The sequence below is a fragment of the Lissotriton vulgaris genome, chromosome 1_1, assembly GCF_964263255.1.
Source record: "Lissotriton vulgaris chromosome 1_1, aLisVul1.2, whole genome shotgun sequence".
NCBI classification, from domain to species: Eukaryota; Metazoa; Chordata; class Amphibia; order Caudata; family Salamandridae; genus Lissotriton; species Lissotriton vulgaris.
The window spans coordinates 1,426,817,953-1,426,843,634 of NC_141685.1; the positions used below are offsets into that span (position 1 = coordinate 1,426,817,953).

The 25,682-nt window shown below is 43.6% G+C and overlaps 1 protein-coding gene across 3 annotated transcripts in view; it reads left to right on the plus strand.

Moving 5' to 3' along the window:
* The first annotated feature begins 3,562 nt into the window (after window positions 1-3,562).
* The window catches only part of CPNE8 (copine 8), a 990,278-nt gene continuing 968,158 nt past the window's right edge, over window positions 3,563-25,682 (plus strand). The window contains exon 1 of one of the 3 annotated variants that reach the window (XM_086967237.1): window positions 3,563-4,220. In XM_086967237.1, the coding sequence (XP_086823363.1) occupies window positions 4,090-4,220 (131 nt within the window). In that variant the 5' untranslated portion in view covers window positions 3,563-4,089. Of the gene's footprint in view, window positions 4,298-25,682 lie in introns of all 3 variants that reach the window. The other 2 variants (XM_086967238.1, XM_086967242.1) reach the window with 2 other exon arrangements.

A 25,682-nucleotide genomic window follows, 5' to 3' on the forward strand; every position in this document is an offset into this window, starting at 1 on the left:
GAACCCGGTACCTGGGTCTTCATCCGAAACTTCCAGCGAACGAAAAACGAGCAGCCCCGCTGGACTGGTCCCTACCAGGTCCTGTTATCTACAAGATCTGCGGTGCGAGTGCGTGGAAAACATAATTGGATCCACGGCTCGCATACCAAGAAAGCCCCCTTGCCTTTGCCCTATGACAAGTGGGTCCAGGATGGTCTTGCGGACTCTGAGACTGAAGTAGTCCCGAGGTTTATTCCGTTCAGCGATGCCCGTTTGATTGGAACTAGCTCAGAAAAGGAGAGCGATAGACTTTTGCAAGCATCAGTACCTTCTGCAGAGCGATTGGATACTACAGAACCTCATCTTTTGTTTACTGATCAAGAACAATCTGGAAGAGATCGATATAATCTGAGATCGAGAATTAAGGACAAATAAAAATATTAATAAAGTTGATTTTTTTTACTGTTTGCAGGTTAACTCTCCACCAAGGAACTACTTATTTTTGTTTTTCTTGAACTGCCATCCGGTTCTTGCTGCTAGGGTCGCGGTTGCTACCAGTCTTGGGAGTGTAAGCCTGAGACACTAGGTCGAGGGTTCTGTTGGCCCGAGGCAGCCTTCCTGGGTGCAGCAGACGCACTCTCAAGCAGAATCAACCAACCACCGCGGGCAGCACCTTTAGTTTAGGATGGATTTCTTTGAGTTGGAGAGACCTGTGCAGACATTGACTTTTAGAAAACGTATATGCAAAATAATGTCGAAGAAATGCTTTTTGATACCATGTATATTTTTGCTACTGAGCTTCATGATATTTATAGCTGGTTATGTAGCATTTGTTTTTAAAATGACGTCTAATTCCACTTTGCAACCTACACCTTCACCTACTATTTCTTCTCATTCCTTCTACCCTTTGCCTGAACATGAGGTAGTCAGACGTATGGAATTCTCTAATAATTCTTTCATTCAACTTTTGCACCAGCATCAGTTAGTGATTAATACAACAAACTGCTGGATTTGTGGTTTGATGCCTCATACAACCGATAAGGGTATTCCTTATCTGGTTTTGCCCTTCAGTTTAAATGGTTCGATTCGAGCTTACAGAACCATGTTCATCTATGCCCACAGTGTTCACCCCCTACGTTCACCGAAAGATAATCCGAAGAATAGTCCTATAGCTAGAGGCATAGTCGACATGATTAAAGGGACTAATGCAGTTGAGATTATTCCGAAAGATGAGAGGCAACCATATAGTGGTTGGAACGTTACTGGATATGGAGTTAGTCTGAGTATTAACCAGCGAGCGAAAAGTTCTCCACCGATCTGGATAGTGCCCCATAAGGGCTACTATTGTCTGCAGGGCAATGGTAAGAATCCGAAGGCTCAGTTAGGGAAGAGCGTTTGTGCTGAGACCTATATGTTTCCATCTCAGTCTTCCCCAGCGTTCTTAGCTGCTAAGGGTACCTACTTTGTTTGCTACGACAACGCTTACACATGGTTGCCCCCCGACTTCGCGGGCACATGTTTTGTTTCCTTTCTGTTACCCCCCACTTTTACAGCTGCGGCAGATTACCACAAGACGAGAATTGCTAGAGGTGTCTTTAGCCAAGAAGACACTGCAGGACAAGAATTGGGAGATTTTTTCAAGGGTTTTCTGCAGTTCTGGGGACCTATGGCTAACAGTAGGAATATTCGTCAGCTAACGAGAGTGGTCGAGTCCACTATAGTTGAAACTGCCGGTGACCTTGGTAACCTGACTGCTGAGCTCCAGTCGGATAGACTTATGACACTTCAGAATAGAGTTGCCCTTGATGTTATCCTGGCAGATCGAGGTGGAGTTTGTAGATTGATTCAATCGAGCTGCTGTGTTTTTATTCCAGACAACGCTCCATCAGTCTTCCAGGCCATTTCCAAATTGCACAAAATCTCCGATTCTGTCCATCTGGACAAAGGAGATTGGTCTTTGATGGGATGGTTATGGGGATTGATATCCACTTGGGGTTTGAAGATTCTGATGGTCATTGGGATGGTCTTAGCAATCCTGTTCATGTTCTGTCTCTGTGTACAGTGTGCTCCCGCTATTTGTGGCCTTTGTGCTACTTTGTGCGTACGGAAACCTGTCCAGAGAGAGATGCTTGGTAATAGGATGATGCTACAGCAGCATATCGATGACCTGATGAGTATAGATCTGGATTCAGATTAAAATGGGTCTGGGTTTATTGCCTATGATAGGGCAAAAGGAGGTCTGTGGTTCCGTGGTTCCGAATTGGGTTTGATAGTTCCGAAACCCGATTTATAAAGATCGTCGGAAATGGACGATTTTGGTCTCTACAGACCGCAAATGGCGAGTGTAACGTGTCTGAGTGTTTTCGTATGAATCGATATAGGAGAACACTCTGCACTTGAGGATTTAGTCTGAACCTCCAGGTTCCATTTTGTATGTGGCAGCCATTTTGTGTGGTTGCCCTAACATAGGCCCGATGGCTGCGGACGAGAAAGTCCTTGACACGTATGCCTTAGCTGACTTCTGGTTGACCTGGCCGAACTGACTCCTCGCCTGGGGCAAATCCCGCTGAGCCAGTTCCTTGAGCAGCAGCTGGCCTGATAAAGATCAAAGGACAGGACGTGTCCGAGTTTATGGTACATCGCTCCCACCCCTCTATCTCCTTTCCATCTGTTTCTGCCTTTCCTTTACGACATGTTCATCGATCTGGGTTGAAGGGTTTATGATGGGTTTGTCCGGCTTGATCTAACAGGAAACCAAGCATGTGTGCGATCGTTTTTGGTGGGCTGGACAACGGAAAATGGGATTGTCTTCGACTGTCGTCATTCGCTACTTTTAAAATGCTATGTGGTCATTGGTTAGTTTGTATGCACCAAATGTAAATTGTAATGTTGCCAGAGGCATAATTTTCGGCATAAAAGACCGAGTTTTGTTTATCGAGGCGGTGCAGTCTCTGACGAAATGCTTGTTTTGCACTCCACACCACCCCAGTTCAGACATGGCCATATGCAAATTAGCCTTGACCCTGTGCCTCATGGGAACAGTCCAGCCCGAACTGTACTGGGGTGAATGTATGACATTGTTCTGCATTCTGTCCATCAACTGTTGTTTTAGCAGCTGTGGTGATGCCACTCAACCTTCTCGTTCTAAAAGCAGTTGAAACACAAATTTACCCGAGCTTTCGCCATAAACAGCATAGAAGCAGCAGAGAGATAATCACGGTGAGGTGGACTTTTAAGAGGTGATTAAGAGATGGACGTGTTTTTATAATGGTGTACTGAAGCTGATGCGCTGCACACGGAACTGCTGGGAAGGCTTATGCGCGCAACTACACCATTCAAACCGTCGCTTCCCTCGTTGTTTTCATGGAGTTCAACCCGTTGCTTTTTATCCCTTTCACTGCAAACTACAAACGTTTGGCCAACAGCCTTCAGAGCACATTCTGTACTCTTCAGAGCAACTTCCTCTACATTGTTCCAGCGGATGAGCTACAAGTTTCTTAAATAAACAGAGGGCAGAGCCAGTTTCTCTGCCCGTTGATTCGAGCACCTCGAGACTGATGAAACCTCGTGCTGCAGCCTGTGAGCGGATCGAGGGCTGTCCTGGCATTTCCAGCGGTGGGGGTCGGTTCTCCCTGAGTGCTGCTCTCAGCAGTTGGCCAGCGGTGTTGTAATTAGACCCCGCCCCGCGTACTGCTGAGCGCTCCAGAAGGAGTTTCTTGGTTTGCTTCACGTAGCATATTCGTGCGTCAGGTGGCAGTTTAAGACTTATGAAGTGACACCACGCGACAGCCTCTCTGGAATGACGTATCGCGGCAGTTGTGTCGTCACGAGTCAGCAGTTAACGTTATGAAGTGACGTCGTACAGCAGCTGTTGGTGTTTTGGAGTAACGCCGCGCGGCAGCTGCCACTGTTCCGAAGTGCAGTGGCGCAGCAGCTGTTTGAGTTCCAGTCTCCGGGCTCGCCCTGCCCTGAGCGGCGGAGGCAGCACCGCGAGAGGAAGGAGCGCGCACCGCCCCGCCCCCGGCTGCCAGCAGCAGCTGCACGGGCTGCGCCTCGCTCTGCACAGGCTCCCTCAGCCCCGGCCGCCGCGCGGCTTCCCCGGCCGCCCCCATGTACGGATCGGACAAGCCCGCCCTGGACATGATGGACTATGGATTCAGAGTTCCCGCGCCCAGCGGAGACTTTAGCCCCTTCAGCGCTAGCATTCCGGCCACCAAAGTGGAGCTGACTGTTTCCTGCAGGTGAGTGTCCAGACTGGGCACAGGGAAGCACTCACGAGCAGTCTGGGAATATCTGTGCACACGCTTTGGCTTGAGAGGTGGGTTCCATTGGACCTCAAGTAGCCTTTAACCATTGTCGGGCAGCAGCAGTATTCTACTCAGACAGGCACAGGTGCTGTCACTATTGTGTTTAATGCAGGTTTGTTGTCACTGGGGCAAGATAGCGGTTCAGAACATAGGAATGCACTAATTAGGACGTGGTTGCAGTCACCAAAGAAGGATTGTACACACTAAGGCAGGTTCGCTGACATTGACACGATTGCATTCTAGCAGAATTATAGTAACTAAGGGGGTTTGCTGCCACTGACAATTTAAAGTGCATTCGCTTTGTTTTCTGTACTAAAGTTAAACTAGAACTTCGGGCACTAAAGCAGGTATGTTTATCACGTTAACAAGACAGACTGCAGTTTCTCAGGATATCACTTATTAACTCAGGATTAATACAAGATTACTGTCACTTTGGCAGAACTGCGCCCCCTGATTCAGGATCACACTCAGTAACAAGATTGTGGTCACTCTACTGCTACTCTAACACAATTGCTACCACTCTGGCAGTATTGCTGCGCGCAAGTAGGGTCGATGACTGTGGAGTAGGATTGCCGTCAGTGACGCTGATTCAAGTCACTCCGACAGGACTATCCTCATCCAGGCAGGGCCGCAGGCAGAACCATATCTTCCTGAAAGTCTCCAAATCGCTCTCCTGCTGTTACATTTGTTCGAAGTTTTTGAGCGTGCTTGCTGCCTGACTTGTTTTATCTATAGAATGTGTTTACCATGCAGTGCATGTATATGCATCTTTTCTCTGGCCAGCTTGAGGGATCCTTGCTCCTGTTACTCGGGAGCATCTCTAGCTGCTTGTTGTTTGATCCATGGGGCGTTATTACAGTAACCGGGGAAGGATTGCAGCCTCTCGTACAGGGCTGTAGTGACTCAGCCAGACTCGCTGCCTCAAACAACATTGCACTCACTTGGGTAGGATAGGACTGACCATGGCAGGGTTGCAGTCACTGATGCAGACAGGTACCTCTGCAGACGGTAGTGCAGTTGTTTTGAGGCACGGGTTGCACATGAATCTTTATGGGAGTGCATTCTTTGTCAGAGCTGTTGACCTCTAGGGTCCCACGGATCATCTGAGGTGGGGTTTCGTTTTCTCAGCCAGGATTACATTCCTAAACACGGGATGCCCCGCTGTTGTTTTAGAGATCGGTTCTGACGTGAAACCCTAAATTAGCAGCACTGTCCGAAGACGCAGGTTATTTACTCATAGGGCGAGCAAGCGCTAGATATCGATTACTCCATAAAATGGATCATTCATGGCGGGGTGGGGAGGAGAAGGCGGGCGTGACAGTCTCCATGCCTCATTCAGCTTGATGCCCCTTCTGCGGCACCTGGACCAACGAAAGCATAGCAGGCTGTTTGCTGTATAGATGGTAAAACATTGACCCTGTGTTTAGAAACCCTGGAACTATTGCTTGTGAGGATTATCAATATTCAGTCCCTAGTGCCCAGACTATCGAAAGTCCTTCGATGCTGAACAGGTTTCATTTTGTTTGTGCGCTATATAATCGCTAAATAACAGCAGCATTGTAGTCAGAAGTTCCGAAACAGCTAATAAAACAAACCTGTCTTCGCTTTCATTGTGGATAGGAGTGTGAACAGGTTTGCAGTTTTTAACCGCTCTTCACCTGTTGTGACTTGAATGATCGGAGCTGATGTGCTGCCGTCTACAAACTGACTGCTGTGCACGTTGGAGGCAACCCCTGGCACCCCATCTTGTCTTAAATGGATGCACATTTTTTTTTATTGTTGCCTAATCGTTTATAGTTTTTGATTCCAGAGTCGACTAGCATATTCATAACAACACTGCTAATGCGCATTTTCTTCTCCATGTTGTAGTTAGAGTTTACCAGGGAGGGAAAGACTATCGTGATTGCACCTAAGATATCTGTTTCGTGTACACCATTATTCACGTTTGGAGGGAAGCGGGCTTCGCGTTAACACAAGTGATGTCAGCTGTTCCACCTTGCATGGATTCAGTATACATGTTTATTTGGCAGAATAACATCTGTCGTTCGTTGAACGAGATCTATGTACGTAAATCTAGGTCAGTCTGGGGGATAAACAAGAGTACTCTTAAGTGATGGTGGTTGGTCGAGGATGATAAGGCGATTCGTATACATATTTTACAGTTCCAAACGATATATTTACAATAGTAAGTTTGTGGGAGAGTAATGCAAAGGATGGATTGTCAAATTAATGTTGAATACCCCACATTCACAGCTTTAAGTAACAGTATGACTATGTTCGCTTCCTTTTTGAAATGCTGATATTGGTTCATCCAATCTAAGTGCTAATATTTCTGTATCTGACTACTGTCATCTACTTTCTAGGTTCAGTGGCTGTGAGATAAACCAGACAGCGGTAGTGGTCATGTTTAATTGCCTGTGTTGGGTGGCATGGTATTGAAGTATTAATAGCCTTATTAGCCATATGCTGCTGTGCACAAACAGCTGATATTTGCCCTATTCTCATTTTGATCCCTCACATTTATCCCATATTTGTGGGCCGATAACTAAGATTTAAAGCTCTGTGCAGCAGGCTTTAATGCTGAGAATTCCTCGAGTAGAAGCCACTGATGTGTAATTATTAGTCTGGTGACCTTGAAGCGCCTCAGAGCTATTTTCACCAACTTTATCACTATTCTTTCAGTATGTATACCATACGTAGGAGAGGAAATTAGCATCTATGTAACTGCTGCTGAATGTGTGCCCTCCAACAGCAATGGCATGAGCTTGAGAACACCAAAGTGATAGATGAAAATGCTTGAATTAAACTGAACCACTGGTAATTACTATGTGTGCCCTACTTTCCATAATTCTTTACCTTGTTTGTAGTAATCCAGACAAAACCCAACCACATGCACATTTTTTTTGAACAAACATCCCCTGGCCTCTTTGTTGTAAATCCATACCGAACTGATAACCCATTTTAACCAGAACACAAGCAACCTTTGATGCTTTTGACCTTAGCCAGAGACCATTATCTAAACTGCTGCCTGGGACCAGATTTTTCTTAAAAAAATGTAGACCGTTAAGAATATCTTTTCAAAGGTGTGTTAATAATACCTAGCCTACCTACTGGGGCAGTAAATATGTTTGTTTGCCTAGCATGTTTAAAGATACAAGTCTCATTCTTTGTATGTAGGTGTAGTTACATGAAAGGTTCTTGTGACTATGCTTGAGATGCGCTTGTCCCACACTGACCTACTTGTCCAAGAGAGGCCATTTGACCAGTTCTTACACTTGCTCTATGAGCTCGCAGCCTTACTTTGTGAAACTACCAGTACTGGAAGGATAACAAAGGAGATCCATTTAACACCTAGTCTGTTTTAAAGTATTCTCCAGTACATAGTACATGGGACCTCGGAATTTTCTTTTTATATCTATAAATTAAATTTGACTATAATTTTGGACTCTGCTACTACTAGATTAGTCAAAATTCCTAATGGAGCCTGAATAATATCTCAGCCTTGAAAAAGCTGTTGACCTTCACGCTATCATATAGGGTGAAACACGTGTTGGCTGACAATTGGAGTAGTAAATAGCCCAAAAATTTGGATCTAAGGATTTTTTTTGTTAATCTGAGTACAGTTTACAACTTGTATGGTAGAAAGGTTCATGAAGACATTAATAATATTACCAGAAACATCCAATGATAACTGTTTTTGCTCTCTGTAAATGAACCTTTACACCTTTGAGAGAATAATACATAAATCAGGAAGATTTTGGTAGAAGCATTTGCCATAGGATCAAATAGTATCATTTGTGCCGACCTGCAAGAGTGCACATTTAAAAAACGTGATCAAAAAGAATAATGTCAAATGGATCTCAAATGAACAATAATGATCATTTGGACACAAATTATGAATATAAGAGCTTAACATAGTGCAATATCTCTGTACAAGAGAATACAAATACAAAAGTGCATGTAGACATACGGTCAAAGTGCACAGTATTGTGGGAATTGGCTAGTTGCACTCTTATCACACGTTTTGATGCTCAGAGGGCTAATAAGATGTAAACTATTCTGCCCTAATTGTTTTTATTTCACTGCTCACCGCTAGATATTTACAAATATTTAATTTGACACTCATGAGCTTGATGCTCAGATGTAGAGATAGCACTGTAGATGCACACATATGTATATACTGCTAGAGTTTGTAAGTAGTTCATAGTACCACAGGAATACAGCTTCAATGTATTTGTGTTACAAGTGTTATTATTATTTCAGTGTTGCTCAAGGATCTAAAGTAGAGGTTAGCTTTTGCGAGGTAGATGATGTCGGTTGTTTTTATCTGGTGCAATTAAAACTCAAGAGAGGATGCAGAAGGAAGCAAGTCAAAATAATCTAGCATGTCAGGGTGTCTTTCATGATCTGTTTTGTAACCGGGACCATGAATCACTGTTCTATTGATAGAAACAAATGACTAATCGCTCACATGGCCGTGCTCCACAACCTGCCAAGGTGCCGGGAATTTCCTTTTGGTGGTTACTGCCTTTATGCAAATCACAGCATCCAATAATTTGTTGATGAAGGGAGAACCTGTTTAAGTGTAAATGTTTTGCAACAATATATACACTGAAGGGAGAAGGCGAGGGAGCTAGTGAACAAAGAAAGAGTAGAGAAAATAAAGGATCGGGCTGATAGTTTTGAGAGACGATTGGCATGTGTGTAAGATTGCAGGGAAGGCATGCGTCTGTCCGAGCAGGGTCGGGATTGCAAGAAGGCAAAGCTGAATAATGGGTAGTACTGCCAGAAGGTGGAGTTCAGTTGGCAGGGGCACATGTATCAGATATTAGAGGGGATATGATTCAAGGAAAGATGCCTGTATGGTTATGTCGAGCCTTAGCCTAGTTGTATAGCAGTGCAACGCTGTAGAACCTACTGAGGAAACTAAAACTCTATAAAAAATAACCTAACTCTTGACGAACTCATCACCTAAAGTAACCCTGTTTTCTTCCAGAGCATGAATGAGGGCCCTGGGCGTGATAATTATTTACGGGCTTGCCAAATTCTGTTGCGGTTATCTCCTCCTCCTCATCCATTGAGTGGCATCGTTTACAGCCCTCTTTTGTACGGAGCCTCCCATGCGTGGCTGGTGGTGAATGCATGTTGAAGGGACAGGTTCCATAAACGCTGCAATCTTTCAGAGACTATTTTTGTTCAAGGGAAGTGTTTTACACTCACCAAAGCATTTATTTAGCAATATACTGTAGTAGTATGTGCTAGATTGGCTGTCTTGCAATCTGACGTTAGTGACTATCTGTATATCCGTAATCACCACTGTGGAAAGCACACAAAGTTCATAGTGGAGGTTCGGATCCCCTTTTCGTAAGATATTAAGTTCAGTTCATAAACTTTATTTCGATGTTAAAAATCACAAAAGTTGGTACATGACACATATAGCGGTGAAGTTAAAAACAACTCTAACATTTCAAAACATGCGTACAATACAGTTATTCAATCAAGTCGTAAATATGTGAACAACTGATCTAAAAGTATAAAATTGTACAACTACTATGTTAAAAACTTGTAAAAAAGAAGACCCCACTGGATAAACAATTATAATTTCAAATTTGATCAGTCAGCAATAGAGAGTTACTGCTTAGTGGTGCACAATACCAGTGATATAAAGTGCAAAGTGCAGGTGCAAAAAACCTAGTAGTCTACTTTTAACTACTAGTTTTCAAGCGAATTACCCACACCCATCCCAAGAACTTAGTGACAGCGACGGGTTTCAACCATCTTAGCCTAGGTTTTCTATAGGCTGGACAAGCGATGAAAATATATATCACTATCTCTATCACGTCTGGACAGTGGGGGCATACACTAGTATTCCAGCCACTCCATTTCTTTGTAAATACATTAGTAGGGAGTGAACCGACCCTAAACTGGTGGTATCGTTTTCTGTCTTTAGGGGTGGTGAGTAAGTCCCAATAACCTTCATAGTTTGCTTCATTTTTTAAACCAAGAAACGCTCTGGACAGAGAAGGAACAGTAAGGGCCGCAAAGCACCTAGTCACAACCATGTTCCAATATGCTACCTTAAACTCTGCTTTAGATGGAAAAACAATATCACCCGGGGTAGTCCAAAAGCGTCTCATCCCAATCTCACTAAGTGTATTTTTTACACACCTTAGTCATGAAATTTTATTAGAGACATCCGACTCTTTAACATCTTTTAATGCCAATGCGTAGTGCTTGAGCTCAGGAGTCACCCAAAGCCTCCGCCAATAAGCAACTGGCCTGAAGTGTGTCACATTCCTAATGGAGTGACAACCCAAATCCAGATATAGTGGTAGTAACAGGGTGAACTGTGGGAGGCCAATTAAGGACCTCAAGAACTTATTTTGTGCTAGCACCAAGGAATCCAAATTAGCCTAGCCCCACAGTTTAACCCCGTAAAGGATTGAGGCGCCAATTTTGGTGTGAACAATTTGGAGGACAGGAGCAATGGGTTTTGTATATGAAGATTTATGCTCCTTGATCAATACTCCCGACAATTGGGCATGATTAACTGTGAGCAGTTCTACTTGCAGTTTCCAGCTCACTTTTCTATCTATGTGTACCCCCAGGTAAGAAAAAAATTCAGTTTGTTCCAATGTACCATCCTTCATTTCAACTCTACTGACAATCGTCTTATGTTTGTGCAGGACCATGTACTTAGTTTTGTCCACGTTAACAATTTGTTCAAGGTCCTCACAAAACTCCTCAAATCTAGAAAGGGCACTTTGAAGGCCCTTTCTTGTTTTCGAAAGGATGAGGGTGTCATCGGCAAACATGAGTAAAGGGATCCTGCTTCCTGTTAGGGAAGAGTATGAAGTGCATTTTCCACCTCTTTCTTGGTAAAATATAGGTTGGAGGCCGGAAATGGAGTAACTTGAAAATCTAAATTAGCCCCTGCACTTGAAAACTGCGTTATAAAATGGGAGACCCACCTATCGGGCTCCACATGGTTTTGAGGGACATTGTTAGGGACCCCACAACCCCATCTCACCAAATGCCAAAAAGCACTCATGTTCCTCCCTAAGGATGCTTCAGCAAATCCGCCCAGTGCTGTTCGTCCCAAACCCCTTTGGCACGATACTGCGGACTCCTATAGTCGGCCCTGGCCTTGCAAATTTTGTCCCTAACCTTTGATCTATTTGCTGCCGCACGATTTCTGTGTGCCTGACCACAAGAAGTGCCGTACCAGGCTGCAGCTTTGAGGTCTGGTTTGGGACTGGGTTTCTTACTTTTCTTAGTAAAATAACTTTTAAGCTTTAAAAACAATTCCTCATGGGCCTGTTCAATTTTGGCTTTTAACTCCCCCTGCGAAACACAGGTCTGTAACATACCGAAAGCGTTAACTAACAGACTACTCATCTCATCCAGATGCTCTTTGCTTTTGAACACATTTGAGCCTCAACATAATCAGTGCGTGAAGCCGGGCTAACTCCACATACTACCGATGAGGGTAATATAGATAGTAAAAGAGGGTTATGGCCACTCTCGGGTCTTTCACAGACCACCATGTATACAAGGTTGGACCAAAACTCCTTGTTTAGTAAGAAAAAGTCTATTCTGCTAATGCTTAATCCGTTGTTAAAGGTGTGAGAACCCGATTTATCTGAATTTGATCTTCCATTTGCAGCCCTTACCCCGTGTTCCAGGAAAAGTAGTTTTAATTGGAGAGTTGCACTTGACCATTTTTTTATTGTTGGAATATCTAACGGGTGGATGGACCCCTGTGCATCCTCTTCAGTGCCACGGTTTACATCATGAATGTCCAGAGGTTCGAATGTACAGTTAAAATCACCAGCTATTATGACATTGTTATCAGCTTTGTGGTCTAGTAAAAACGTATCTAAAGAGGCAAAAGTAGGAGAAGCTTTCCCCCCTTGCAGACCTCGAGAATAAACATTGATAAGTAAAATATCAGGGACATTTACTCTAGATAACCTAATTATAAGAATGTCCCTGGAATCAATAAGGAGCTCCTCAGCAGAATACTGCTCACTCTGTCAGACCTATGTGGTCAATCCCCCTTGTGTCTGCCACGCTGTCCTTTATCCGCAGCTTTCGCAAAGTTTAAATAACAATAAATTAGACCAGTCTGCAGAGACTGTTTTGTTTAAAAGCCCTGCAATATTCCAGGAAACAAGCTTTAGTCCTGTCACATCACAAGGGTTTTTACCATGACCTGGCTGACCACATGGATCAGTCGCCATCTCAGCAACATGAGCTACTTCAGACATAGGATTGTCTGGTGGGCTCCTGTATTTATCCCTACCTGTGTCCCTTCTAGACCTGCCCACTAACTTTTCGAGCCCCAATCCTGCCAACGATGATTGGAGGGGGTTGCCTGGCATCGTACAATCTAAAACCCCAGAGTCGGTAGTGACTGAGAGGTCATATTACACTCTGCTACAGGGTGTAGTCAGTCAATATCCTCCAATGTGGCGAGGAGCTCAAATCTATTTAGTGTGGGGACTACATAGTCATAGGGACCTCAAGCCTGACCAATGTTCCTTGAGCTATCCCTATCTGTGGTATGCAGTGGTAAAGCCCGATTAAAAAAACCCAGGGGCAAGATGTGAATATTGTCCTCACTCAGGACCTTGGAGCCTGCCCTTTCCAAGATTGTTTGAACAAGAAATGGGGACCCAAAACTAAGCACCACACAATCGCCTTTTAAAGATTTCTGAGTTTGCCCTACCCAAGCAACTCTATGGATCATTTTGAATTCCCGGAATAAACAATCACCCAACCCAGTTCTGGTGTTTCACAAGTGTAGCGCTTTGTTCTTTAGTGACACCCAGTGTTCAAAACTACCAGTGGAAGGTGCTGGCACGTTGGAGAGAACAATGGTATATGGTGTGGCTTCTGGTGGAAGATTGAGAAATTTGCTAGGATCGATATTCCCACCCCGTGGCATACCTAGATCACGACACCCCTGATGTTCCCTGGTGCGAGCAGCATTAGTAAGTGTAGTGTGTAAACTACTTACGATGGCATTAGGGGCTGGTACTATGATACCATCACTGGTGCCTGCCTCGTTAAGAGGTTGACTTTTACTATACACTGAAGCTAGTCTTGATTCAGTTGGCTGTTCGTGCATTTCCTTTCCCTGAGTTAACACCAGTAGCAATAGATGATGCTCTATTTTAGACAACCTCGTGTCTATTTCTGTCAGCTTGGTTAATTGGGATCTAACATAACTACTATTTTTTCACCCATTTTGGTGAGGATAGCCTTTTCAAACTCCCTAAACAACTGTTTAGTATAGGCTCTATCCTCATCCTTATCTCCTATTGAGCAAGAGTTGCCTGATGGAGAAGCAACTTTCTGACCCCTTTGTTACCTGGGCATTTCCCTCTTGTTTTAGCCACCTTTCTAGCCTGACATGTATTTTGTGGCTGCCCACGATCCTTCCGTTTTTTAGTATGAACCTCCCCCACCTTTTTCTGCTCAGATCTCTGGTGTCGTGTGAGTATCTTAGGAGAGGGGGAAGGATCAGTGGATGAATTGCTTACATTTGTAAGATGGTTACTTATTTGGGAAGGGTGTGGCAGGGCAGACACCAAAGGAGTACAATCAACAGCTCGAACCTCAGTGGATGGGAGACTAGATGAAAGAGCTCTAGTTGAGACTCGATGAGGATCTAAAGAGAGTCTCCTTTCGGTGAGCTCAATCTCATGCATGAGAATCGACTCAGCCAAGTAAGAAAAGCATCCAGGGTGCCCGCGACCCCAGTTCCACCCAATCCCCTGCAATTAGCCTTGGACATACTTATTTGTGAGAATAGAAAGAACAAAGCAGTATTACAAATCTATACACACATGTAGCAATGTAAATAAATGAGTATTAAAAGCTTACCAGAGGAGCCTGGGTCACAGGAAGTTCGTTGAAAGAGGTGCAGCCCAGCCCAGCCTCCTCCAGGCTCTGGCGGGCGCAGACGGGCCCGCCCTTGTCCCGGGCTTCGCCCAGGTAAGGCCCGGGCCCCCCCGCGCGCGTCCCGCGCTGCGGGATCCCTGGCCCCCTTATGAGCACCTCCTGGTGCTCACTCTTGTGGTGCGCGGCGAGACTGCCACTTGGAGTGCTGGTGGATGTAGTCCCCTGACGTCCCCGGTGATGGTGGCGAAGTTGCATCATCCAGTTGGAAACAGTAGCGCTGTGCTCGGGCAGTATCCCGTGGCAAGTAACAGTTCAGACATGGCCATATGCAAATCAGTCTGACCCTGTGCCTCATGGGAACAGTCCAGCCCGAACGTTGGAAAAAGCAGCGCTGTGCTCGGGGCAGTATCCCATGGCAAGTAGCAGGCAACATGTAAGTTTGGGCACAGCAATAGAGTGGCGGCAAGGAAGACGGGCTCCCCGAGCTGTAAATTCCACCAACGATTGTGTGCTGAAACTGCTGTCAATAATGTTCAATGCTCATTTGTCCTGAACGCCTTCCATCTGCAGACAGTGCATAGATAGAAACTCAAGAATGTGTTTGAATAGCGCGTCCTGCTGAATCGTTGGAGCCAGAATGTGCTCAGTAACAGACTTTTCAGCATTGCTCATTCATAAGATACTGACGTATCATCAGTGGTCGAAGTGGGGAAAAAAAAGTAGGGGAACTGTGGGCAGAGAATCAGAGGGTGGGAATAACCCGAAGTTGGGATCAGTGGGCTGAGTCAGATGTGTGGCCAGAATGCACGAAACATGCAAATTTCTCGTATTTGTTTGCATTTCACTGACCAGTTACAGTTTGTTATGTTTTTAAATTCAACCAATGGATACACATGATTATTCAAGGTTTAATATGAGTTATTGGTCCCAAATACTCTTAAAAGCGGAAGTACAAACAATGGAGTTTGTCTTCAGCACTTTTCTTCCCTTTTTTCACAAAAGCAGTTAAAAAAAATGAATGACAAAATATCCTAGTTTGCAAATGTTTTCTTTATAATTATGGCTCTGCCATACTTGCCACATAATACAACATCTGCTACATAAACTGACAATTTTAACCAAAAAATCTTTTGTAGCTCAAACTAATCAAAAGTTACTTAAAATGTGACTTGTGTTGCTGCAAAGTGGACCGCCCTTTGCAAAGGTTGACTGATCACCTTTCTCACTGCTGCATTGCATTTGTATGTTACACTGATACTAATAAAGCAAAATCTTTGCAGAGACTGTTAGCATGTGTAAAAATGTCAAAATAAGGTATCAGATAAAATACTGCATTACGCTGCAGCCTCTTTTTTTGTTGAATAATTTAGTCATCACTGCGGCGTCATTTTGTCCTTATTTGCTATAAATTCCAGTGACCCCAAAGCAGGCATCAAATGTTAAAAGTTCTTGTGCTTGAAGCAGAGAGACTGTGAAGTTTGCAAACTTTGTTTTGTTTGCATCCAAATACTGCATTGCCGATCCCTGGTGAGTTGCAGCTACTACTGCTGAAACAATTCCAATCGAGGTACCAATGGGTGAGGTGGACTAGCCTCAAGGGCAGGGCTGGCTTTAGTGCTGGTGGCTCCCTGTGCAGCAATGTACAGGTGGTTGGTGTTACGTAAGACTAAGGACTACAAGGTGTAAGAGTCACAGGAAAGCCATACTAGTAGACAGTATAGTTTAATAGTGATTGATCTGGAGAAATTCAAACTCAGAATTTAAAACATAATACCATGGATGCGGGTTCTCTTTAACAATCAGAATTGAATTCTATCCAGATGAACACCTTTTACAACATTGGGATAGTCAAAGACTGGGGTAAAAAACCATAACTCTCAATGTATACCTTGCAGTTTGCATGCAGCTCTTAGATGACAGTTAATAGCTCACTCTTCTGACAGGACTTTAACTTATAAACTGCAAGTAACAAAAGGATCTCTCTGACAAAAGCAGCCACCCACAGACCAATATACATTATATGGAGTTTGTGATCTGCATGGTACATGTTCTTTTCAGCAGGCACATTACCCCTCTGTGCTACCTTTCTATGAGCCAAAACTTCCACTAGACAAAACTCTGACCTCTATCTAGGAAGAACATTAATCACCAGAGTTATCATTACATTTTTATTGTTTCCAAAAATTGCTGGAGGCCAGGAACGAGGCAGCAGGTGCTTTTAGAAACAATATACTTGCAAATATGACGCCCCTACCCAAAGTCAGCGCCCGGTGCGATTGCACCGCCCTAGAGCCTAGGACCCTTCTCAAGGCTCCTGTGATCTCAGTGACTGAGTCACTGTCACTTTAGGGTGTGCTGCTTCATAGCCTGTCTGCTAGACTGGAGGTGACCTTCATTATGGATTGTGGAGGACAAGCCTTCAATGTTAACCCAGACTTGCCACCACTAGGTTCCAAACACAGATGCTAGGAAACCAGGGTTTCTAAGACCTTGTGGGCCTTTTAAGGTCTAGCATGGAAATGTGCTCCCTCTTGAGAGTGGTCTGGTGGACTGGTCATATAGGCTGAGCCTGGTTCCCCAGTTCCAAATTCTGTAGATCGGGCCATGTTCAGAAGTAAAACAAAAGTCCCAACTTAGAGGCACAAAGTTCCCCAGGGTATATCACAAACCTTGTGCAGCAATATTGTGTTGTTGCTGTCGTACCTTAACTTGTAAAACCTAGAGTAGGCAATAGTTTGCTTCACAAGGTTTGTGATATAGCCTGGGGAACTTTGTGCCTCTAATTGGGACTTTTTTTTACTTCTGAACTCACCCTGTCCCGGGGGGGAAGATGGCCGCTGGCAGTCTGTAGGGGGAAGACGCGTTCTCCCGTGCTCCCTCTGCTCCTGAACCTGCTATCGGGAAAAGGAAGAAAAATGACGGCTTAAGGATGGCGGAATGCTGGCGGCGCATACCGGTACCTGTTCTCGTGCCGGGGTTTCAGATCGGGAAAGACCTTGGTATCTCAATTAAAAGAGAGATATAGTCCGCAACGGATTCAGCAGAAATTTCGCTTAACACAAGAGTCTATGTTTTTTACGAAGGCACTAACCTCTTCGACTTTGGGAGCAGCGCTGGCGTGGGCATTGGCTAACACGCGTCAGCTGATGGTGAAGGTTAGTGGTTGGAGACAGCAGCAACGGCAGCGGCGTCATCGGCATCAGAGTTCAGCGGCTGCTCCGTCTACAGCTTGGCGCTCAATGGCGCCGAAGATTTCAAAAGCCCTGAGGGAGGAGAAAGCCGCCTGGAGCGAGTCAGATGCTCCGGCGGCCAATCTACGAACAAAGAAAATGACGCGGACCCAGGAGGAGCGCGAGGACCCGCGCGTTGCTGAGCAAGGAAGGATTACAGTACGAAGTAAGGAGGCTGGCAGCGTGAGGGAGAAACCCAGGAAAAAAGAAAAGAGCAAGGCGGCTTCGTTAAGTAAAGGAAAGCGGTAGAACAGGGAAATCTGAGGCAGCCATTAGTCTCGGAGGCTTTTTTCCCTGTTCCTGCAGTTAACTCTCGAATGTCTGCTATCGCTGCATCCCCGGCAGACTCTGCGGAGATTGTAGATCCAGACCCCGACCTTGATTCCCACGTGAGGGTAATAGACGGTAGCCTATCGGCACCTCGTTCTTTGGCAGAGCATTTGGCAGAAACTAACATATTGGGAACTCTCAGCGAGAAGGCGCATATGGGTGCTGAACCACCACAAGGGGGGATAACACAGGGGGAAGGGAAGAACTTCTCTGGGCAGGATAAACAGAGTCATGGCAAGGAGAGTGGAAGGACAATTGACACTGGCAACGTTAATAATGCTAATAATGTTTCAAGTCATATCGATGTCGTTAATGTTGATAACGAAAACATTTTTCAGCAGACTGAGGAAATCACCTCACCTTTAAACCTGGTTTCAGATAATATTTTGGTTTTGACAGAAGCATTAACAGAGGCGTTAAGGGAAGAGCAAATTAACGCTAATAGGCACGAAGCCACCCTTTCTAATCTGATCAATGTTACAGGGGGTGATAGTATCGGGCCTAATATGAGTAAACAGGCCGAGCTGGGAGATAATGGAAATGACAATAATCGTAATAATAACAATGGTCTAACTGCTTTAATAACTCTACCTGGTTCCCCGACTGATGAATGTTTTTTCTCTGTAAATGAGGGTGAGGAGGAGGGTGAAGTTGTGGGGGCGGCCGGGGGAGGGGGGAGCGAGTCGGAGGACTCCTCTATTGCTGAGGAATTGGAGAGTGATCAGACGTTGTCAGGTTTGGCAACAGAAACAGTAGCTACATTAGGTTCTGGAGAGGTTTCTGACCAAGAGCTATCCACAAAACGTAAATCTAAAGTTTTGACGAAAAAAAGGAGAAAACCAAAAGGATCCATAAGCCCTGCAACTATTAATGTTGCAAAGAGACTTGACTGGGATTACGCAGCTACGTCGCAGATGTGCAAAGAGGGTGTCGGTGGTTTAGACGAAACCCTGGGTTCTTTGCGGATTACTGAGCAGAGATCTAGGCAAGGCCAATCTGAAAATCAGACTCATAGTCAGGGCCAATCACAAGGACATAGTTCACCAATGGGGTTTGAAATTATGTTTTCAATGCTAAAACAAATACAAACTGAGGCAAGGGTGGAGAGTCGCAGAGCTAGACAGGAAAGTAAAAAAAATACAAAGTTCCCTTCGAAAAGTAAATAAAGTATGTACAGATTTGGTAGGGAGAGTTACAGAGATCGAAGAAAGAACTGGGGTCCTGGAGGACGAAATGAAGGGTTGGAAAGAATTTAGACAGGACCAAGAGAAGACCAATAGTGATGTGTTATGGAAGCTGGAAGATTTTGAGAACAGGCAGCGGAGAAATAACATCAGGCTTTTAGGTATTCCGGAAGGAAGAGAAGGACAGGATGTCAGGGCTTACGCTATAGAACTTCTTAAAGTTGCACTCACTGATCTAAAAGGCTGGGACTGGGAGACAGAGATTCAGCGCGCTCACAGATTCCCATTTACACAGAAGAGGGGGGATGTCTCAAACAAGCCTAGAGCAATACTAATCTACGTGGGTAACTATTTATTGAGAGAGGAGATCATGGCTAAAGCAAAGCCACAGGCAAAGTGCAGATACAAGGACGTGGAATTCTTTGCTAGACCAGACTTCTGCCACACAACGGTAGAGCGTAGGTGGAGACTGCGGGAACTAATAGCACCGTTTCAAAGAATTGGTTGTGAGGCATACTTAATGTTCCCCAGTAGATTGAAAGTGGTAACGGATGGCCAGTTCAAAATCTTCCATTCTGAAATTAAAGCGGCTGAATTCTTGGCATGGCTAAAAGAAAGGAACCCACAGAACCATTCACACTCTCAGACACAGGCCGATAGGGAACAAGCGGTAGCTTTGGTGGCTAAAGGAAGTAAGATATAAAGTATGTATGTGGATGCAGGAATTAGAGAAGAAGCACAAGAACAGAGAACTGTACTGTACCGCAGTGCAAATTTGTATGTATGTATAATTAATTGTGCATATTCTTTGTTTAGTAGGTAGGTAGGTAAAAGGAGCGGGGGGGGGGACGCGGGGGCCCAGAGCAGACACAGCTGTCACACATAGGTCCCATGGACCTATTTGCCTGTAGGGGGGGTGGGCTAGTTGGGGTGGGGGCTCAGGGTGGGGGACACGGGGGGTGAGGAACACGGAAAAAACTGGAATTATAGTAGACAGGAAGTAATTTGGAATAAGCGGATTAATAAAATGGAAGAAATATATGAGCTTGATATGGCTGTGTACCCAATATGTAGTATGTCTTTTTCTGAAATGAATAAAACTAATGGCACATTTCTTAAAAATCCAGGATGAGCATTCGAATAATGACGTGGAATGTGTGTGGTCTTAACGATAAATTAAAAAGACAGAAAGTGGCAGTCTTGATTAAAAATGTAAGACTAGACTTCTTAATACTCCAAGAGACCCATATACAGGCGTCTGAAATTAGGCTGCTAGACCAGTTAGGTCTCACTGTCATAGCATACTCTAGGCAGGGAGCTAGGAATAGGGGGGTGGCTGTAATGGCAAGACAAAGAGACGTCACTACTAGAAAAAAATGGGAGGACGCCTGGGGTAGATGGGCTTTAATAGAGTGCTTGGTTGGAGAAACATGGGTAACCCTTGGCTCTATTTATGGATCCACAGGAGATGACCCAGAAATCTTCGAAGAGATTGACATTGAGTTGGCGACCTGGGCTCCATTTATATTAATAGGAGGAGATTTTAATATCAATGGAGCAGGGGGATTGGGTTTGGGGCTAGGACCCCCAGTCAAATATAAGGGAAGGAAGAAAAGAGTTTTTAAAGCAGTTTATAATTTAGCAAGAAATAATGGGCTACTTGATGTATGGGATACCCTTAAGCCAGGTCAAGATGGCTTTACATATTACTCAGCACCCCACAGAATAAGTGTAAGGCTAGACTACTTCTTAATTAGTAGTCAAGGCATCGATCGAGCAGATATTGAGAGATTACCAAGGATCTTAGCGGACCACAACCCCCTTATTGTTACCTTAAAGGGAATAGCAGCTGCAAGGAAGGTCTCGGAGTGGACATTTGAAAAGGCATTGTTAGTGGAAGAGGCATATATCCAACACATGAAGAGATGGATAACTGAATTTCTGACGATAAATAGGCATACAGCACCTGTAGGGATAGTGTGGGACTGTTTTAAGGCTGGTGTGAGGGGAGAGACTATTAGTTTTGGGGCCAGGAAAAGGAAACAGGAGAAAGAGAGAAGTGATGGGGTAAGGAGGGAACTACTGTTAGCAGAGGAAGAATTAAATAATAGAGCAGACCGGACTAGTAATGGAGCTGTAATGGATTCGGCACATATCAAACTTGCAAAATTACGAATGGAAGCAGAAGAATATATAGCAGAGAGGGCAGCTAAACAATATACGGTCAATAGAGAGAATTGTTACGAGATGAGTGAAAGAGTTGGCAAAATGTTATCAGCCAGGACACGACAAAAGGCATCACTCGGAGAGATAAAAGCAATAAAAGATAGTTCAGGAGGGATCGTAACTAATGTACAACAAATCAGGGAAGTCTTCAGGAGCTTTTATACGAACCTATATCTTGAAAGTGATATAAAAGATCCTGAAGATATAATGGAATATTTGAACCATTATGAAGGGAGTCAGTTAGATGAAATAGAGAAACAGAGGATCGACAACCCTTTAGATATAGAGGAAATAAAAGTAGCGTTGAAGAGCCTACCTTCGGGAAAAGCGGCCGGTCCTGATAAGATCCCGTTAGAGTTCTACAAGGTGTTCTGGGAGGAGCTAGGAGGAGATATGCTTTATATTATGAAACAGGCACAGAAGGGATGCTCAATACCAAACACCTGGTCTGAGGCTGAAATTGTTGTTATCCTTAAGAAAGGAAAGGTACCAACAGATCCTGGGTCATATAGACCAATCACTCTTATGAATACAGATACAAAGGTATACTCAAAGGCACTGGCAACAAGATTCGCCAGTGTAATAACACCTCTAGTTACTACCATCCAACATGGTTTTATACCGGGACGGGGGACCACGCATCACGTAAGGAAGCTAATTACTCTTATGGACAAAACTGAGGCTAGCGGGGATCCATTTGCGGTATTACTATTGGACGCTGAAAAAGCATTTGATCGTGTATCATGGTTATATTTGTGGAGTGTCCTGGGAAAAATGGGGTTTGGAAATGGCTTTCTGACAGCGATAAAGACATTGTATAGAGGTCCAGTTGCCACAATTAGAATTAATGCAGGATCAACGGAAAAAGTAAAAATAAATAGGGGTACCAGGCAGGGTTGTCCATGCTCCCCGCTATTGTTTGCAGTATATTTAGATCCGTTAATTCGGAGATTGGAGGCAAACATGAATATTCCCCCAATCCCCACACTTAGGGGGGACTGTAAGATCTTGGCTTATGCTGATGACGTGGCGGTTATAACACCATTACCCACAGAGGCTATAAGATATGTGGAACAGGAGGCAAAAGAATTCGGGAGGGTGTCTGGGTATTCTTTGAATACTGGAAAAACACAAATTATAAAAAATAATAAAGTTATATGTCAGGATTCACGGGTGGTGCAGACAGGAACCTATCTGGGCATAACTATAACCTCAGACTTAGAAAAGATAGTAGAATTAAATATCGACCCAATCGTACGAAAAGTGGGGGGAGAATTAGACAGATTGAACAATCTCCATCTTACACTGGTTGGTAGAGTGAATATCGTAAAAATGTTAATAATGCCGAAATTTTTATACCTTTTCCGGACAATTCCCCTATGGTTTGATAACTTGTGGTTCAAAAGGATTGAACGTATGATTAATAAATTTATTTGGTCCAAAGGCAAAACTAGGAGAGCAGCAAGATTCATGGCACTTCCACGGGAAAGAGGAGGATGGGCATTACCGGACCTAAAGCTCTATTACTGGGCTGCAGCCCTGCAATATATGGTAGGATTAATAGGTGGAGCAGAAGTGGAAGGAGAAGACCATTTGGGATCACTAGCGATATATGGCATACTGATGGGAGAAGAAGTTAAAAATATTTTTTGAAAAATTTTGATACAGCTTACTTTAAAAGAACACGTTTCAAGACTATTTTGGGTGCACATAATTTATGGAAAGCTTTCACGAAGAAATTTGGACTGGGGAAGTTTAATAGATATACGAGGATATATGGGAACACGCTACTTCCGGGAGATATATTCTCCGATTCAGTATATACAGAGTGGCATCGAAAAGGGATAATAAAATTGGGTGATTTTATGGTGCCACAAGGGGTGAAACAATTTGTAAGTTTACAGACAGAATTTAATTTGTCAACAAGACACTTCTTCAAATATTTACAAGTAAGAAGCTTCCTACAAAACAAAAGGGGGGGATTAAGAGGATTTGAGAAAAACAACATACTAGAGATAATACATACCGGAGTAGATTGCACAATTAAAAGGTTTTATGCTGAGCTAAATGATTCAAGACCAGATGATATGGTTAAGTGGGGGGAAACTTGGTCGGTAAAGCTGGGCATAGAACAGGAATGTTTTAATATATCATTAGAATTAGGGAAGAATATTTTATGCTCTGCGTCTTTACAGGCCCAACACTATAAGACCATGTATTGGCTATTCTACATCCCGGCGAAGCTGGCACAATGGGGGGCGACTACCGGAATAAACTGCCCTAGGTGTACGAGTTTAGACGCAGATGCTATCCATATATTTGCAACATGTCCATGCTTAGAGACAATACTGAAGGAAATAGAAATGTTCTTACAAAGGGCACTAAAACTATCTACTAATTTAACACCTGCAACTATTCTGCTAGGGGTAGACGTGAGCAATGAAAGTGAGATAGGAAACTACTTTATTTTTGTTGCCATGGCAGTTTATAGACTATGTATCGCTTCAGCATGGTTAGATCAATTGGCACCATCATTCCAGCAATGGTTAGCTAGGCTGTTGAGTATATATAATTTAGAAAGAGCGATCTACTCAAGGAGAGGGAAAAATGCAAGGAAATTAGGATTGGAAATATGGGAGCCAATAACGAAATGGAAGGAAGAAGTGTGAATTGTATATATAATGTATATAATTTGTATATAATGTATATATTGTGTATAATTGGTATCAATATGTAAGTATAAGGAAAGTGACTTCATTCCCTCAAGACTGGTTGTTGTAAATATTTAGATATGAAGAAGGATTTTTCTTTGTTTTTTTTTAGGTTATAATGTGTCCTATGTTGGACATCCTTTATGATTATGTATCATTGTCTTTTTGTTTATATATACTTTTATTCGTTCCTCGCCCCCTCTGGGTTCCAGAGGGCGGAAATATATCTAAAAATCTGTCAATAAAAAGATTTTTAAAAAAAATGAACTCACCCTGTCCCTATTTAAATATTAGGGTACCTCCCTTGTTTGTTACATTGATCTGGCCATGTTGCCACATGCTCTCCCCCCCCTCCCGAACACCTTTCTGCCCAATGAAAGAAGTTCAGAAGCTCACACTACCTTCAACTACAACACAATTGTGCCCTGCTATAAACACCTGGTTGTGACTGGATTCAAATTACACACTAGATATGAGTAATATGCCTGCCTAAAAAAAGTAATAACATCCTGGATAAAGCAAACACTAATAGGGAATGCAACATCAAGTAAAGCATGTGAAATTGTAAGCAGAAATAACATGGTTACCTTAACACTTTTACACTCATTAATCTAAAATCAGTGAGTGTTTTTGTCTCTAAAGTTAAGGGCAGGAATATTCCCACTTATGCCCATTGCTTTTAAAAAGACCACATCCATGAATACAAAGCTTCAGTACACATTTTGTTTTCCAAACTATCTATCAATCAGACATTGTAGTACCTCCAGGACTGGTGCACTTTTCCACCTGGGTAAAACAATGCTGTTCAAAGAAAGACAAGAAACTAAAAGTAGCGCTTCATGGCAAACTATGTCAAGTGACGCTGTTGTGTTTGAATTGCACATGAAATCAATCTGGCCACTTTGCGACCACTCTGTTTTTGCTTTTTGTAGTTATTTATTTATTTTATATTTTATGAACCTTTAATTTCCGAAGCTGCACTTTGGAAAAGAAAAATGTCAAAAATAGATGACATTTACAGCAAAATTGTTTTTCTTTTTTGGATCCATTTCACAGGGGAACAAATAAATGAAAGGAGGAAAGAGAGGGTGAGAACAGTTTCTTGAAGTCCTGGCTTTTAGTAAGTGAAGAGGAGCCAGAAAGAAAGAGAGGGAATACGAGGAATAAAGAGAGGGGACAGTTTCCAGTAGCAGAGCAGAAGTGGACACTGTCATTGTCTTCTCTGGGCAAGAAGGAAAAGAGTCCTTTTCGTAGGGGCACGATCCCGCCCACTTCGACCACTGCGTATCATGATGACAAAGAAAGTATGTCCATATTCTGATCCAGCATGTACAGGAGGTGTGCCTCATGTGTAAAGTTTTATGGCCCACCACAAGTGGACAGCAGGTACTCTTTACTATAGTATCCATTCTTTCTACACGATTTACACCTGGTAGCATGACACCCGATAAAAACAAACACAGTTTTAGCGTTTGCAAAATATACACTGCCTGTTGGTGTCTAATGTGTTGAACTTTTCTGTGTATCCTGACGTAGGAGTCAGCAGCCGTTATGTCTCATGCAATTCTTTACAAGAATACATATGTGTAGTGCTTGACACAGTATCCAGGTATACCCTTTCCTTTTATAAGTGCATTGGCTGCTTGATTTTTTTGTGTTCAGTGTACGCCTGTTTTCCACTGTTAAAATTGATTGCCGCTCTTTCGTAACACTGCCACTTCTGTTTCACTTCCAACCAACTCCCTCTCCCTCTAGCAGTGGCTCACGAGGCAAGCTTGTTTAGCTAGAATTAACAGAGCAGATGAA